This window comes from Triticum dicoccoides, chromosome 6B (genome assembly GCF_002162155.2).
Source record: "Triticum dicoccoides isolate Atlit2015 ecotype Zavitan chromosome 6B, WEW_v2.0, whole genome shotgun sequence".
Taxonomy (NCBI): domain Eukaryota; kingdom Viridiplantae; phylum Streptophyta; class Magnoliopsida; order Poales; family Poaceae; genus Triticum; species Triticum dicoccoides.
The window spans coordinates 652,504,040-652,522,746 of NC_041391.1; the positions used below are offsets into that span (position 1 = coordinate 652,504,040).

General features: G+C 46.2%; 1 protein-coding gene and 1 pseudogene across 1 annotated transcript; one reads left to right on the forward strand and one right to left on the reverse strand.

Moving 5' to 3' along the window:
* Positions 1 to 6,389: 6,389 nt before the first annotated feature.
* LOC119321398 lies at positions 6,390 to 7,168 on the reverse strand (annotated as a pseudogene).
* Positions 7,169 to 8,756: 1,588 nt separating this feature from the next.
* LOC119321399 lies at positions 8,757 to 11,354 on the forward strand. The gene is made up of 6 exons (XM_037595093.1): positions 8,757 to 8,843; positions 8,922 to 9,524; positions 9,599 to 9,871; positions 10,271 to 10,561; positions 10,646 to 10,744; positions 10,821 to 11,354. The coding sequence occupies exons 1-6, from the start codon at positions 8,757 to 8,759 to the stop codon at positions 11,352 to 11,354; spliced, it is 1,887 nt and encodes a 628-aa protein (XP_037450990.1).
* The last annotated feature ends 7,353 nt before the right edge of the window (positions 11,355 to 18,707 follow it).

Genomic DNA, 18,707 nt, shown 5'->3' on the forward strand with positions numbered 1-18,707 from the left:
GTGGAGGGGGGTTATGGTTATCAGGGTTTAGGGTTGAGTGTTGACATGCAAGCCCGGAAATGCGCGTGTCAGAGATCGTACTTGCGTGTACATGTACTAATGATCTCAAACTTTCTTAGTGGCATCCCATGACCACACAGAGAACGCATGTACACACACCGGACATTGGTGGAGCGTTGGTCTACAATGGATTCCGTCCAGTAGCATCGATCCGGTCCGTTGACTGGCTCGACCGACAAACTTCGTGCCACATAGAGCATGCATCCATCCACTGGACTGGATCGATGTTGGGTTGGTTTCATACAGGTGAGGAACCCAGCTAGTGCTTTCGGGGTGTTGACATGCTAGGCGAGAAATGCGCGTGTCAGAGATCGTACTTGCGTGTATAATCCCAAACTTTCTTCATGGCATCCCATGACCCCATAGAGAATGCATGCATAATGTTTTCCATGTGGGGTAAAATTTTGAATGTTTTTACGGTTTAGTGGGTGGGGGGTTAGGGTTGTCAGTGTTTAGGGTTTTAGGGTTGACGGAACTATGTTTGTCTTACAGTGGACCTATCACACACACCGGACATAGGTCGACCGTTGGCCTACAATGGAATCCCTCCGGTAGCATCGATCTGGTCCGTCGATTGGCTCGGCCGACATACTTCATGCCACAGAGAGCATGCATCCATCCACTGAACCGGATCGATGTTGGGTTGATTTACATGTACATGTACAGGGACCGAAAATGCGTGTGTCAGATATCGTACTTGCGTGTACATGTACTAATGATCCCAAAGTTTCTTAATAATGGCATCCCATGACCACATAGAGAATGCATGTACACACACCGGACATTGGTGGAGCGTTGGTCTACAATGGATTCCCTCCGGTAGCATCGATCCGGTTCGTTGACTGGCTCGACCGACAAACTTCGTGCCACATAGAGCATGCATCCATCCACTGGACCGGATCGATGTTGGGTTGGTTTCATACAGGTGAGGAACCCAACTAGTGCTTTCGGGGTGTTGACATGCTAGGCCGGAAATGCACGTGTCAGAGATCGTACTTGCGTGTATAATCCCAAACTTTCTTCATGGCATCCCATGACCCCATAGAGAATACATGCATAATGTTTTCCATGTGGGGCAAAATTTTGAATGTTTTTACGGTTTAGTGGGGGGGTTAGGGTTATCAGTGTTTAGGGTTTTAGGGTTGACGGAACTATGTTTGTCTTACAGTGGACCTATCACACTCACCGGACATAGGTCGACCGTTGGCCTACAATGGCTAGGTTTCCAAGGTTTTGTATTTTTTTGAATTTTTAATGCCCTCTAGAATGACTGCTGAAAACATCGGTCTATGCCTCAAGGGGGCATTGTAAAATAATTTTTTTCAAAAATTTCTTTCATAGACATGTTTGGCACATGTGGGTCACCATGTACAAGAAAACTGGGGTGATTTGGAGGTGGTGAAAAAAATTCACCTTTTTTCAAAAACTGGCTTAAGTTAGACCAAATGGTTCCTCCGGAATGCGGGCATTTTTTCGACCACCTCCAAATCACCTCAATTTTGGCACACATGATCTCTTGCACAAACAATGCTAGGTTTCCAAGGTTTTGTATTTTTTTGAATTTTTTTGAATTTATAATGCCCTCTAGACTGACTGCTGAAAACATCGGTCTATGCCTCAAGGGGGCATTGTAAAATAATTTTTTTCAAAAATTTCTTTCATAGACATGTTTGGCACATGTGGGTCACCATGTATAAGAAAATTGGAGTGATTTGGAGGAGGTGATTTGGGTGATTTGGAGGAGGTGGTGGGCAATGTCAGTTCGAAAACTCTAGAGATACTTCCTCAACCAATGATGCGACCCAAGGACCTTCATGCAAAAACCAGGCACCTGCATGCAAGAGTCGGGGACCTGCATGTGAATAGTGATTCATCAAGGCCTTGACAGCTCCCGGCACAGCGGCTGCCGCCTGATTTGCATGCAGCGAAGATGAATGTGCATGGAGGTTTCTCAAATATTTCCAAGCACACCCTACTGGGCCCTGCTTATTTAAAAAATACGTCAGTCATTAATGATCTCTAAATGAAGAATATGCATGATGATTATGAATATGCATGACACCCATAGTAAGGGTGAAGAATCATATTCATCCTACAATGAGGACCAACGCTTGCTAAAATCACCTCGATGAAGGTATTTAAGCAGGTAAAGGAGCTGGTCGAGGGGCGAGGTGGGACTATTTTTAGTTACATGAGAACAACTCACGAGATCGTACGCGACGTGGGCCGTCCGGAGCTGCAACCTCGGATGGGCCGGTGTTTGGGTCGACGTAGGAAAACGGCCTGCCATGCATGAGCCATGCAGACCGTGGGATCGCTCGGGAGATCCGTCTGGCGACCGTGCGTGCGTGCAGAAATACATCACAAAAATTATTCTACTCGAAAATAACAAGTGCTCCATGCTAGCCCTTATTCCTGTTCGAAATACATCATCATTCTTAAAGTTGGACATCAAATGATACACACAGAAAATGAAAACGAAAGATGTCGAACTAATACAGTAACATGGCAGTACAACCGCACTTCACTAAATTACTGTCACGATGAAATAGAATGTAAAGACCACGTCACACAAAGCTGAATGGCACACGACTTTCTCTGGCTCATCGTCAGTTCATGCTATATGTAGACATCACAGTTCAGCCTCGAGATCCTACACAGAAGAATAGAATAAATCACATGGACATCAATTATGAGTAAAACACATGAAAAAAAAAGTATGAACATATTTTGTACCTCTAGCAATTTAGCGCATTTACGTCGATTGTGACCAGGATTCTTGCAATAGCCATAGCTATTCTATGATCTTGACTTCTTTGTCTTTGCCTGCAGCCTTTTCTTCAGTGCACCTCGGCTTGGCACATGCACGGGATCCAGAACCTTATCAACTTTCTCCGAGTGCGGCATCAACGGGCCAAACCTAATGCTGTTATGTTGAGCATTAGTTGACTCCTTGCTGTCAGCTTGTTCAAAACTTGATTGCTTGCCATGATGTTGTGCTTGCAAAAGCATCTTTAGACGGTGATAGTCCTCATCAGAGTGGCATGCCTTGAAACTTGCGGCGTGACTACAATTCCGCAACTCGCGGTATCTCTGCAGGCTTACCGAATAGTCATACATCTGGTTTTTTCTAGTAGGTGCGTATGCACATATTGCATTCATAGTCCACCTAGTGGGAACGCAACAACTGGGCAGAATTGTTTGTTTTAAAATCCCCAATATGTAAAAAATGTGGGAACATGGTGTGCCTGCGCATTCCAGCTTACGGCAAGAACAACTCACCCTGTGCAAAAGACCTCCTTGCTCTTCAATGCGCACTCCAAACTTTTTATCCATTCTTTCCTGCTTGGACACAATATAAGTGGAATCTTCTGATCCATCTAGTATCTCTCTGATCTGACATTTGTTGACAACATCTATGCTCCATAAGACCATCTTAAAGACACTAGGTGGGAAAACTGTTGCAGCGTGTTTCTCAAGCGGCAAAGCATTTTCCTCTATAAATGGAATGGACTGCAAGGCTTCGACATCTTGGAGAGCTTCGTTAATCCTTCGCGACGCAAGGCAACACTCATAGTGCTCTAGCATTTCAAACAACGACATCTTACCCTCAAGATGCGTATGTAGCACAGAGTTCAAGCTCTCACTCCTCTGATTGCTGCTCAATCCTAGGAAACAACGCCCCTCAATATATGGAGCACACCACAACTTTCTCATCTGATACATCTGATGCAGCCAAGACTCATCACTGGTTACTTTATTCCGTTGTAAGAGTTGTATCCATTCTATCTCATGCTCTTCAATGGAAGAAGTATCATAAATGAAAGATCTGAATTCCTCCTTTACGTCATCATCATGCAGATGGCGTACAATGTTCTGCTGAATGTGCCATATACATAGTCTATGGTTTGAGTCTGGCCAGACCACCCTGATTGCTCTCTGCATTGCAAGGTCCCCATCTGTGATCACAGATATCGGATGCTTCTGTGCCATGCAATCAGAAAACGTCTGCAACAACCACTCGTATGCCTGGCTTGTTTCATGAGAAATTATACCACAGCCAAAGATGATAGTGCTCCGGTGGTGATTCAACCCGACAAACGGCACGAATGGCAGATTGTATTTGCTAGTTTTGTATGTGCTATCGAAAACAATGACGTCTCCGAAAGCCTCGTAGTCAAGTCGCGATTGACTATCAGCCCAGAACAGCCCCTTCAGATGGCCATGCTCGTCTACCAAGTACTTGAAGAAAAAAATCCACATCTCGCTCTCGCCTCGCCATCATGTGCATGATCACCGTATTAGCATCACCGGCGCTGATTGTCTCCTGCTTATTAGCATGGCAGAAATTATAAATGTCCCACTTTATGCATCCAACCTTATCAAATCCACCGTATTGAAAGCACAAAATATCCATAATACGGTATTTGCGGATCCCACATTTTTCCATGTCCGCAATGTCCGCTTTCTGCTCATCGCTAATTCGTCTATGCGAACGCAGCAGACAAGAAAGATCCCGTGGGGCTAGAGGATGGCTGTGCTCATCGATGAAATCCTTGACAAACCACCGACCGGTTTCCTCCTGTCTCGTAATGACCAATTTAGCATTACACCCAACACGAGTTAAACTTCGTGGCCTCCTCTTTCTATCTTCCATCTTTCTTTTCATGTGCTTCTCTTCGTGAAACCGTTGACGACTACACACAATTTTTCTTAAAATTATGTATTTGTTGGATCCATCCCACTCAACGTAGCTTTTTCTCACACTAAAACCTTTTTCAAGAGCATATTTGTTGTAGAATTCATAGCCTTCAGCCTCACTATCAAACATCTTGCTGACAACATTTAGATACTCGAACATACTCTCATCACTTGCATACGCCATGTCTTCCTGCATATGACATGTGAGGGAAACCAATCATCAATATCTTTCTGTTTATCAATGTTGCAGGTGTAAAATAGCTCATAAGCAAAGACAAGTGCATGGAAAAGACTTTGCTCGTTTGACATGTGAGGGAAACCAATCATCAACGTCCAACAAGTAGTATCTCATCTTCCTTTAAACTATATTTCATGCACTATGCAAACCTAAAGTGATGATGACTTTAATAAACTAAATTAAGTCAACTATGGAACCAGTATCTCATCTTCCTTTAGTATATCTCATCTCAAATGTCAAGTATGTCACTTTTTTTCTACGGTACCAAAGGAAGTAAGCAATGCCCTCAACATCTTAGTTAAACTAACATGATGCGATTAGCTCAAGAGAAACTATGCCACGATGAAGCTTTCCATTCGTTGTTCTAGTCCGTACAAATCTCGCATACTGCTAAATTACCCGGATCTTGTGGGGTTGAGGTTGTACTGCATGCACGGTGGAGGGGCGCAACGGCCAAGAGAACGAGCAGAATGCCAAGCCGGATTCATACCTTAATGATGGTACGCGCGAAGAGATGGGATCACCCGCCACCGTCGCCGCCGATTCAGCCGGCGCAGATCCGGCCTTCTTCTTCTTCGGTGACGGCGTGGGGGGCTGGGGACGGAGAAGGACGAGGACGATGAATTTATTCCTCTCACCGGGCAGGTCGAGGACGGAGAAGGTCAGGAGCGGCGAGCGGCGACGAATATATCAGAGGAGGATTCTGAACTGGATCGAGTAGACATGGATCTGGTCCTCAGGTGATCGGTTCAAGAAAAGATATTTCCCCTGGACCATTATGCCCTTATCGCATTTAACATATTAAATTTAATCAATTAAAATTCCCCGCAAGATCGGACGGTTAATAAAAATCAGACGTGATCAGACATGTAAGTACTACTAAGTACTTCGAGTACTAACCCAATCACCGTAAAACAGCTCTACAATCTAACATATATCTACTGGGTCCAAACCGGTAGAAACAGCCACCTCGTATCTGCATCACGCGCTCAAAATCGAACGCACCGTCCGATGGATCAAAAGCTTCGCGATTATCAACGACGGGCGCATACTTAGTATCTCCATTCACCACAGTCATCCCGCCCAAACATATTCCGTAGAAACCAGATAAAAACTGAATCCTAGAGCAGATTGAAATCATATGTGCAATGTTGGAAATAAGCATGGTTCTTAGCATTCAACCAGTACAAATTTCCTTGCACAGTTCTCCATCAAGTCCAGAACTTAGGTCAAGACCTGACCACTCTCCACACATAGCCGTGGAGGAGGTGAACAAGTCTATACCAAGACTACAAAAGACACATTTCACTAAATCGAAACGATCATCCCTAGCTTAATTAGTAATACTACTAGAACTACCACTAACGAAACCACGTTGACTCTCCTGGCTTCACTCGCTGATGCTCTGGGTCTTGCTGATGCAGACGCACACATGGAGCTTCTTGGACTGCTCACCATGGAGCATCTCCCGAAACACAGGGATGAAATAGTCACGGTCCGTCTCCTTCCGGAATTCGGCAGGGACCGAGCAACTTACCATCACCTTCTTTTCCACCTTAATAGAGAGCCCTACAGCCGGAGGGCTCTCCACCGCGACCGAGGAGCTGTACACCGGCCCAGCGCCAGCTTTATTCCTGACACACACAAGGAACAACAAGTCCATCTCAGCCTCCTCGTGAAATTCAAGTCCTCATCCGCGACCAAGAGCTCATGGTGCATTCCCTTTGACTTCAGCGCGTCGAGGGCGTACTCGTGGTCCTTGCCGTACGTGATCTTGTGGGCGGCCCAGCCGTGCGGGCCAGACTTCTCCGTGAGGTGGCGCACGAGGTCTGCCGGCGAACCCTCGAAAGAGCACTCCGGGCACAAACAGGGCGCAAAGCCGCACGCGGCTGCGTGCGCCGCGGCGTCGCGGAAGGCCAAGGTGCCCCCGCAGCCGTACTTTTTGTACGGGCACGCCACCTTGGTGTTGCTGAATAGGGTATCCAGGTAGGAGCTCTTGACGTAGACCACGGACGCGGCCAAGTCTGTACAAGAAGAGCACTTGTAGTCGTCGCCCGGCCCACGGACGCCGTCGTCATCGTCGTTGTTGCCGCTGCCATCGCCATCGTCGTTGTCGTCACCACCGCCGCCGCCGCCGCCGACACAGTCGCTGCATGCTACGTGCCGCATACGGGAGCACTGCGATCGATGCCATACACCAAATAAAAAGAAGTTACGAATCAATGGATCGATCTTTGTGGGTGTACTGAAAGCAGATTTTGGTTTGTCTGTTTGTTCGGTTTACCTGATACAGGGTGTATGGCGGGACGGGGCGTGGGTCTCATTACTGAATTCAACAGGCTATGCTGCTAGGAGTAGAGTCTACCGATGGAACGGAGCACGTCCAAGTTGTACAGGAGGCAGGCGCGGCGATCACCAGTGAACAGAGTACCATGCATGCGGTCAGCCTTACTTGATGGTGCGCGCGGAGGACAAAATTACTGTTATGACCTTTCTGGCTAACAAAATCCCGATTTGACCTCGCTTTGGAAAAAATTTCATTTCTGATCTTTTTAGGTGACGCCAACATCCCTGGCGTCTGGGTTGCGAAGCAGACGCCACGAACCCTGGCGTCTGGCCCCTGGCCCGCACTGCCCGCCTGCCCGTTGACCCACTGACGTGGCAAAGGGGCCAGACGCCAAGGACCCTAGCGTCTGGCCCTGGTAGGTTTACACCACGCGCGGGCCCAGCCCACCCATCCCCAACCTCTCCCTGGCGGCGGCCGAACGCAAGAACAGAGGAAACTTTTCTCTCGCCCCTCTTCTCCCTCACACCAAATCCCCCCTTGATCTACTCCATCCTCCACCCAAATTTGTGGATCTGAGGCCCCCAAACATCCTTGAGGTATTCTCCTCCATTCCCTCCAATTTGTTTTGATTAGAACGTCTCTTTTTGGTTGCATTATTCATCATTGGGAGATGTTAGATGAGTACTTGTTGTTTTTGTTTTAGTAAATTTTGTGTAGTTGTTAGATGGTATAGTTGATTTGTAGATAGTAGATGATGTGTTGTTGAATATGTATGCAATTTGAAATTGTTTGGTTCATATGTAGATTATCCTATTGGCTTATTTTTTTTGCAAAAGAGATGATGAAATTGATGGTTGTATGTGACATGATTTGTTCCACAGATTGGGTTGTATAAATTAGATGTTATGTATTTGCATATGTTTTTAATATTAGTGTTTTAAGGGAGAGAGAGATGTTGCATATGATAAAATTGTGCATATGGTTATGTGACACCATATTGTTTGAGAATTTTATTTGATTGAAAGATGATGTGCGTATATTTGAGAAGATGATGTATGCATGTGCTAGTAAATTAGCTATATGTTGAATATATAGATGGCATAATATTTGTTTGAATCTGAAAAGACTACTTTGGCAAGCAAATATATTTACAAAAAATATTATATGTGTGAAGTGGTATGACAATATAGTTGAATATATAGATGGCAAAGTTTTTTTTGCAAAGAGATGATGAAATTTGATGATTGTGTGTGCCATGATTTGTTCAATAGAATGGCGGATGATGATTATGAATTTTATTTGATGGTGAAATTTGGTACTCTAGATGATATGTGTGCATATGTAGAAGAAAGAAATGATGTGGTTATGTGTGAGAAGAATGGTGTTTTTATATGGCATAACTTGAAGAAGGAAATAGTATTGTTTGATATTGTTCATGTATTCATAGATGTTTGTGATTTTTTTTGTAGGATGGCGGATGATGATGGACCTTGGTATGACGGATTAATCGATGAGTGGGATAAGGAGCATCGTGCTCGTGCCATTGAGAAGGGAGATGTAAGAAGCTAGACTTATCAATTTTCGTTGTTTCTCATTTGTGTTCTTGTATTGATTAAAACATCACTTTATTTGCAGCTTGTAGTTGCTATGCGCATGAGGGGTCATTCTGCTGATGACTTTACTTACGACCCGCGGTACGAGCCTTACGTTCGGAGATTGGGTCTTCTCCCATTCGTGTTGCAGTTTAAGCGACACGCTCCGCCGGTGAACCACGCGGCGCTGACCGCACTTGTGGATCGTTGGAGGCCGGAGACTCACTCGTTCCACCTTCCATGTGGGGAGATGACGATGACCCTACAGGACATGGCTATGATAAGCGGCCTTCCTATCAACGGACAAGCTGTTACCGGTCGTGTGAGCGTTGGTAATTGGCGAGAACGGACTGGCATTTTAATTGGTGTTGAGCCCGACGGCCCTCAGGAAGGCAAGGCCGATACCGCAAGAGTGAGGCATTCCTGGCTAAAACTGGTCAGAGGAAACACCAATCCGTGCCCTCAGGGTGCCAATGATGTGGTTGTGCAGCAGTACGCGCGGGCCTATCTTTGGTATGTACTAACCAAGGTAGTCTTCTCAGATGCAACCGGGAACTCAGCCCTCTGGATGTTCTTGGAGCTACTCAATAACTGGGATACCCAGTATAGCTGGGGTTCGGCCGCACTAGCATATTTGTATCGCCAGGTAAGAGATATTTGCAACCATTTATCTTGCATTTGTCATGTGCCTCCATATCTAACATGTTTGTTTGATTGCAGCTTGACTTGGCGTGTCGGAGGAAGGGAGATACATCCTCATTGTCTGGGTTTGTTTGGAGTCTATCCGTGTGGATGTGGGAGAGGATCCCGGTAGGACGGCCCGATTTCAAGAACCCCCTCATGGCAAACCCACGGGGTAATCATGACGGGTTGCATGATGATGATCCCTATCGGCGCCCTACGCTTGCTTACTATTGGGAACAAGTGACAGTCTACACAGGAAGCTCGCATGTGCGATACAAGTGCTATATGAACGAGCTGGACACCTTGACTGCTGAGCAGGTTTTGAGAAGTTCGATGAGATAAAATTTAGTCAAGAATGAAACTTATGTAGCTAACAATGTATCTCTTTGTTTTGCAGGTATATTGGTTGCCTTATGTGGAAGATCGTGACTTTGATCTTAATGAGATGTGCACGCGTGATAGCCATCTTTGGCGGGCGAGGTGCCCAATGATATGCTTCTTCGCAGTCGAGTGGCACTTTGTAGACCGTGTGGCAAGACAATTTGGAAGAAGACAAGGTATTCCAATTGAGGAGAGCAAGGAGGAAATTCTATCTCTGCATCGGTAAGCAAGCATGCCTTGAGTATGTAGTAGAGCATTGAATAAGTCAATGTTTGCTAATGCTTTGTCCCGTGCATCATTTGTAGGTTTGATCGAAGGAACAATCAGGATATATCGGATTGGGCAAACAAACACCATGCGTGGATAGAAATTTGGAATCAAAGAGACACGTTAGTGCAATCAGAGAATAGACCTCACAATCAGTCAGCATATCAGAAGTACCAAGTGTGGTATGCGGATCGTTACCGGTTAAAGCTGAAGCCTGGTTGGACTCATGAGGAGTGGTCGGAGTTGGTGTCTGAAGACCCGGAGACTGCACAAGGTTATCAAACCTTCAACATGGCTGTGAGAGACACCAGAGGGGCTCACGTTGACTATGCACCGATGCATGATGAAATGGTAGTCTGTTTGACCTATTCTAACATACTTGCATCATGTTGTCTTCTTTCAAATACATAAGTTTGGTGTGTTCATGAATTGCAGGGCAGAGAGTTGCTTCTGTGCGTCAACGATGCCAATGTTGCACTGAGTCATCCACCTGGTGGTGCATTATCTGAGAGGACTCTTAGGAGCACGATGGAGGTGTGATCAATATATTATAAAAGTTTCTTCTCGCGGATTATTTATGTGCATCTCATATCATAGCATATTTTTGTAGAAGTTCAAGAAGCGGTTTCATAAGATGGCAGCAATGCTTTCTTGCCATGGTGCTCAGTCCAGTGACGTGTATGCACCTGGTAGCCGCGCCGCCACAGCTAATAGACGGCGTTATCTACAGAACAATGAGGACATGGAGGAGGAGTTCCATGAAGAGGAGCCATCACATCAAGAGGAGCCAACACATCATGAGGAGCATGAGTATGATGCAACACATGAAGAGGATCATGAGTATGATGTTGATGCTCCACAACCATCACAGGCTACACAACCAACACAAGGCAATGCTTCACAACCATCTAGGAAAGGCAAAGCCATAGCTAAGAGACCAGGCAAGAAAGGTAGAAAGAAGACATGGAACACACAATTCCATAGTCCGGAGTATCCTCATAAGCTTATCCCAATAGGAATGCAACGATATAAGGCCAACACTGAGGCGGAGGAGGAGGCATACAACGAAGAGGAGGAGGACGAGACTAGCGAAGAGGAGGAGCCTACACTTGCAACCATGGTGAAGAGAGGAAGGAGGAAGTGAGCTTCTTGTTCCGGTTTGGCCCGCTCCAGCGTGGGAGAGGCGATGACGGTGGCGCGCATTTGGTGTCTTATGTGCTATCTTCTGTGTTCTATGAACCTGTCATACTATTATGAATTCTGTGAACCTGTGTATGCAAGAAGTGAGCTTGTTGTAGTTTGTTTCAATGAGCTTGTTCTAGTTTGTTTCGATGAACTTGGTATAGTCTCTTTCCATGAACTCGTTTAAAAGTACTACTCAATGATGTGATTTATGTGAATTGTTGTTTCCTGTGATGTCTATGAATTCATTGATTGCCATGAAATCTGTCAAAAGGAGGACTCATTTACTCATTTATATGCACAGGGTAGGTACCAGACGCCAGGGTCCTTGGCGTCTGGCTATAAGTCAGGGGACCAAACGCCAGGGTCCTTGGCGTCTGGCTATAAGTCAGGGGACCAAACGCCAGGTTCCTTGGTGTCTGGCTATCGACTGACACCAGAAACAGGGTAAAGCAGGGGAGCCAGCACAGGGTAGGTACCAGACGCCAGGGTCCTTGGCGTCTGGATATAAGTCAGTTTTGTCTTTTCACTTGTAGTCTCGAATAACAAACATACATAAGCATTGCATAGTCTTTTCATACCACTATAGTTGAACACACACACAAGGTTCATTACCACGTTTGTCTACGATAATAGCAAATGACAAACATAGTTCATGACCACGATGGTCTACGATACAATGTCTCGAATGACATAGCAAATTACAAACATAGTTCAAATTACACAAATAGTCTCGAATGAGAAGTTCATCACATACAATGAACATCACATATAACTCGGTTTCCTGTAGCAATGCAAGTCAACAACCCTTTTCCATTTCCATTCTTCCAGCATTTCTTGGATCTTGTCATCATCAGTTATGTCAACCAATTTTCTTTCCCCGGGGCCATCTGACTGCCTCCTGCTGACGTAGTACACAAAATCCTCTTCCTTCAACCCTTGCTTCAACATGAATTTAGTCTTCAACCAATCGAAAGTGAGGTCCACTTCACTAACTTGCACAATACATGGAGACAAGCCTTGCACATGAACAACAGGGCTAAGCACCCACTGAGTTTCCTTAGCCATCTACAACACACAAATCTCTTAGTAGCTAACCTATGATACATTAGACCACGAGGAAAACAAACTAGGGTTTTCACAAAAGTATGATAAATTAAACCAACCATAAAATGGGGGTGGAGTTGATTTACCTTCTAGTCTTGAAATCCTAAAGATCCAACGGTGAAACTAGACCGATTTATGAGAGATTTGAGGGGGGGGGGTTAGGGTGCTGGATGAGGGAGTGACATTGGCAGGGCTAGAGGTGAGAGTGGGTGGATATGAGTGAAATGAGAGGGGTAGAGGTGGAGATGAATGGATGAGAGGGCTAGAGGTGGGCCCAAAAAATCTTATCCACTCGAATCTTATCTATCAGACATATAACTGCAAGAATGCTCTCTGGACACCAAACGCCATGGACCTTGGCGTCTAGATGGCCATCAGACACACCAGCCAGCTTGTCTGGTCACCTGCGCGAGCAAAGCAAGCCAGACGCCACGGTCCCTAGCGTCTGGGTGTGGGAGGCAGACGCCATGGATCGTGGCGTCTGGGTGTCCATCAGACACACCAGACAGCTTGTCTGGTCACCTGCGCGAGCAAAGCAAGCTAGACGCCAGGGTCCCTGGCGTCTGGGTGTGGGAGGCAGACGCCATGGACCGTGGCATCTGGGTGTCCATCAGACACACCAGCCACCTTGTCTGGTCACCTGCGTGAGCAAAGCGAGCCAGACGCCAGGGTCCTTGGCGTCTGGGTGTGGACCTGGTGTTTTTACACATGCTTCTGTCTTTTGTTAATGTTTTTTCTTAGCAACTTGTAGCAAACACTGTTAAATATGAACAAAGCATGCTAGTCTCAACCAAAAATATGAACAAAGCATACTAACTAGTCTCGAATGACGAACATAGTTTGCACATAATCTCAAATAGTCATGGACACAAGGTCTCGAATAACAAGTTCATACATTAAACAAAGTCTCGACAGTTCATGGACACAAGGTCTTGAATAACAAGTTCATACATTAAACAAAGTCTCGACAGTTCATCATCGACGCCAGTGCCTTTCCATTTGTCTACTGAGTAGTACGGGGCCACTTTCCCTTCTTGTCATGTGCCTCGTCCTCCTCTCGTGCATCGCGAGCCCTTGCAAGTTTTCTTGCCCTCTCTTCTTGACGAGCCTCCTTCTCTTTGCGTGCCCTCTCTTCCTCACGCTTCTTGCGCTCACGAGCCTCCTTCTCACGACGCTCCCGCTCCAATCCCCGTGCATAGGACTCCTCGAATAGGCGCTGCCTCCATAACCAATCTCGACGTTGGTCCTCTTGGACATCTTTTGGTACCTCGTGATCTATCCAAGTGAAGTACTTGCAAAGTGGAGGAGAGGACTACATATAAACCATGTTTTTGTTAGACATATGAGTGACAACTTGTTGATGTTTTTTGAATGTACACCTAACATACCGGTGGTATGTCATATGCGTTAGTTGGCCTTCGACGATCATGTGCATAGTTGGGACACACGAAAAACCTTCTACCTTCTGTCCATGACTTGTTGCGGTCAGTGGACACCTTCAGCTTACAAACATCAGCACACCAACATGATGGTGTGTGCACATCCTTCTCCTTCTCCTTGTCCAAACTGGCCTCCATCCACGTCTTCGGCATGTCCTCTTGGTCCGCGCACGCCGGCCTCGTCCTGGAACCGGATGAAGCCATGCCTACAAAAAGAACAATTGTTAACACAAGACATAAAGAGAGTAAATGCGTAAATACAGTAAATGAATAAATGCTAGGAATTGTATGAACAAATAATATACCATTATTATTAGATTAACCATCTGGATTAAGCAAAAAACCGAAGGCCGATCCATTATCAACCATTCCTCTACGACGACCACCACCTCTAGCACTTGTGCTTCCTCTCCGACCACCACCACCTCTAGCACTTGTGCCTGCTCAACCACCACCTCTAGCATTTGTGGTAGCTCGACCACCACCTCTAGCACTTGTGCTAGCTCGACCACCACCTCTAGCACTTGTACTCCCTCTACGAACACTAGCACCTCTAGCACTTGTGCTCCCTCTACGACCACCACTACCACCTCTGACACTTGTGCTTCCTCGACCACCACCACCGTCACCTCTTCCACCTCGTTCACCATCGGTGCCGCCTCCACGACTTGTTTTTCTTTTTTTGGTTTTCTTATTCTTGCATGTCCGCTCATTGTGTCCCCCTTCACCGCACACCCCACAGTTGATAGTGTCAGGAGCCTCCATGAAATGACCGCTACCAAATTGTTTCATGCCAGTGTATCCAGCCAGGTCATCCATATCACCCCTGAACCTCTTAGTTCTCCTTCTACCCTTCGTCTCCACCTTCAGAAGAGGGTCTGGCCTAATATGAGGGCCATGGTACTCAGGCCACTGTGATTGGTCCAAGAAAGGGCGAAATCTTGGCGCCCATGTCAACCTAGTAGCTTCCAGATGGAACTCTTGCATCCGCATGGTTTTTCCATCACAAACATGTATGTTTCTCGCCTTCGCCGCCGTTATCAAATGCGAGCATGGCCAATGATACTTACTAGGCCTCTCGCACTGGCACCACCGAGTCTTCAGTTTCACCTCAAATGCAGCACCACCATATTGTCTACCGTCTCGTGTTGTGCCACCTGGCTCATCAATTTGATAGATCATTTCAACTCTATCGAATATGATAACTTGTTGCCGTGAAGACTTGCTTGCTTGTAACTGCAACCATTCATCAACCTTTTCCGGATAATCCTTTTTTCACCTATCCATTTTGCAGTCTCTTCAGAATGCCTCTGAAAGTACTCATTAAGCTTGAAGAAGGTGTACTCCACTATTGCAGTCACCGGCAATGCACGAGCACCCTTCAACACATTGTTGAAACATTCTACCAGGTTGCTCGTCATGTCGCCATATCGCCAACCACCATCGTCATGAGCGCGTGCCCACTTGTGCTTCTCGCTTAAATTCCTAGTTAAGAAGTCTTTTCCCCCTTCGTTCACCACTGCAAAGAGTTTGTTGTACCGAGCATCGAAACCTTGGGTGGTGAAGGCCACACATACATGGGTAAGGTCTTTGCTGAGCTCCTTGCTCTTACATGCCCGGTAAAAGTTGGCCACGAAATGCCTCATGCACCATCTGTGGTGAAGCTTTGGAAATCCTGGAATAACAATGTCCATTGCCTTGAGTATGCCATGATGCTGGTCCAATATGATGCATACCTCCCTAGCCCCAATCACGTTATGCCTAACAGGACCCATGAACCACTCCCAATTGACTTGGTGCTCGAAAGGCACCAAAGCAAATGCACACGGCAACACATTATCGTTTGATGAGTGCGCCATTGCTACCATTAGTGTGCCCTTGTATCTACCGGTCAAGAACGTGCCATCTATAGACAAGACCGGACGACAATGCTGAAACGCCTCCACACATTGTCCATAACTCCAGAAGGCACGGTGGAACACTCCCTCGTGATCCTCGACCACATGAAACATGCCCAGGTTCCTATGTGCAATGGCGGCCAACAACCTTGGGAGCTGGTTGTATGCTTCTTCGTAACCACCATACAACATCCTAATAGCATTTGCCTTTGCCTTCCATGCCTTCCCATACTTGACTTCATAACCAAATTGTTTTTTCACCGTCCGCATGAGAAACCTCACTTTCACAGTGGGATCAAAGCCTATGTCTTTCATCCATTTGTATCCGAGATACTCAGATGTGAGTTGACGGTGTGTCTTTCTAAGTCGTTTAGATGGAGGTTTGCATCTATGAGTGGCAACACAACTTTTTAACACCCATTCTTCGGTTTCTTTAAGCTTTCTTGCACGAACCTTCCATGGGCATCCTTCTTGCTCACACACCACGGTGTAACGCAATTTCATGTCGGAGTGCTCAACATAAAATGGCCTATGGTTTCGAATGGTATAGTCAGCCAACCAAAACTTCAGCATAGGCAAGCTCAGAAACTTCACTCCTTTCTTCAAATAAGCATTCTCGTCCTCATTCTACACCCTTGGTTCTCCTGGATCCGGGCATGGTGTTGGCTCAATCGCCGTCATTCTCATTCCACCGTCAACAATAGCTTTATGGGCAAGGCTGAGATCTTTAAACAAGTGAGTTCTTTTTTGTAACCCTGTCAGCTCAAAGTGGATTTGGTTCTCCTCCTTTGTGAATCCATCCTCGTCCAACTGTTCAACTGGACCCTCGTCATCCGAGTCATACGCATATTGACGCCTAAAAGGCAAGTCACGATCCATGTCCTTTTGTGCTATGTACGCATCCAAGTCACCAACATCATTACCATGAAACCCTTCCTCTTGCTCTTCGTCCTCATCATAAGCATCTTCATCCTCTTGAATTACTCGGTCACTAGCAATCACCTCAACTTCATTTGCTTGGCTAGTTGGTAGTTGGCTAGAAGCATTGGGGGCATACAACTCAACCTCATTTTCTTTAATAGATGGTACACGGGGATGTGGTGGGGGATAAACATTGGGGGCGTCAAGCACAACCCTATGCTCAACAAGTGGCACCATTGTCCTCTCGCTCATGTCATCCATTGGGGAAGAGACATGCCGGTTCAAATCAAAGGTAAATCGAGGAGATTCAACCTTGGTGGCAAACAATTCAAGTGACTTGTCTTCCGATTGGGATACTTTTTCCTTGTATACATCCCAATGCAAATCCGAGGTGATAGGCATACTTTTCAAGCGAGATTTGGCTCCAACTCCAACATCATACCTTCCTATTAACTTAACATCAACATTGGTGTCCATCCACTTCAAAACTTGTCTCACTTTTGCAACAACATCCTCATAGCTAGGGCTTGTATCAAAAACCAATGGTTCCTCACCCGTGTCGGCATTGTTACTCAAGAATGCCTCCTTGTCAATGTAATGAACATTAACAAGTCTCTCCATCTAAAAATAACATGAATGCATTTAAGACTTCAATGAGAATTGGTGTTTATCCAAATACATCTTATTATATCCAAATCATATCAACACTAAATTATTGGTCATGTCCACAAAAGTATCACTAATTAACACACACTAAGCAAAGTTAACCCTAATCACTAACTAACCCTAACCACCAATCTTTCTACTCAACATACATATATTCCTACTACACACCATGCATAGCACTATATTATCAAAGTTAACCAAGCCATTCACACTAACATATGGGGGAGAAAACATGAACTAGGGTTCCACCAACATGTATAAAATGCAACCAAAATAGCAAGATTTAACAAAAAATAATTGGATGATTTGGGGGAGATTACCAAGAGCAGCAAAGTGATGGAAAGATCCACCTAAGGGATGCACCTTTTGGAGAGGATTTGAGGGGGAGCTTGAGGGGTGGGAGAGAGTATGAGAGCTCCAAGTCTTCTTCAAGCTCGGGTTGTGGATTGGGGAAAGTGTGTGGGGTGGGTCCCACACACTCTCCCGTGGGGTTATCCAGTTACCGGGGCCAGACGCCAGGGTCCTTGACGTCTGGCCCCTTTGCCACGTCAGCGGGTCAACGGGCAGGCGGGCAGTGCGGGCCAGGGGCCAGACGCCAGGATCCGTGGCGTCTGCTTCGCAACCCAGACGCCAGGGATGTTGGCGTCTCCTAAAAAGGTCAAAAACGAATTTTTTTTGTAAACAAGGTCAAATCGGGATTTTGTTAGCCAGAGAGGTCATAACAGTAATTTTGTCCGCGCGCGGAATCAAGACTTTTGTGCCCGGTGAAGGAAAGAAATCAGCTCTCTGACCGCATGCATGCCGATTGCACGCCACCGCTAGCTGCCGTAGCTGCCGTAGAACTAGACAGGCTCAAACCGCATGCACTTGTACTAGTCCTCCGTTCAAAACCAGGTCCCTGCCCTGTTCAGCAAATTACCATAGGTAAACCATGTTCTTGCTCCATCCTTGTTAATCGAGTAGCAATTAAACCCATTAACAGTCGCACCAATGGCGCATCCTCGCGTCGTCCACGTTGGCAGGACGTGTACTGTTCGCCTTGGCCAATGGGAGCGGTGGATTGTGTCCAGGTAAGCGCCTGTCTTTGGCCAATGGCAGCGACAGACGAGGCGACGGGCGAGAGCGACCGGGGTGAGCGCAGAGCGATCGATGTGTTTTGCTTGTTGCTCTGCAGGTGGTCCCAGGTTTATTAGCGGGCCTGCTGTCAGTGGCGTAAGCTGTTCTGTGGGGTGAAAAACGACCTGGGATAACACCTTCACCGGGTAAATTCGCCCCCACTGCTTT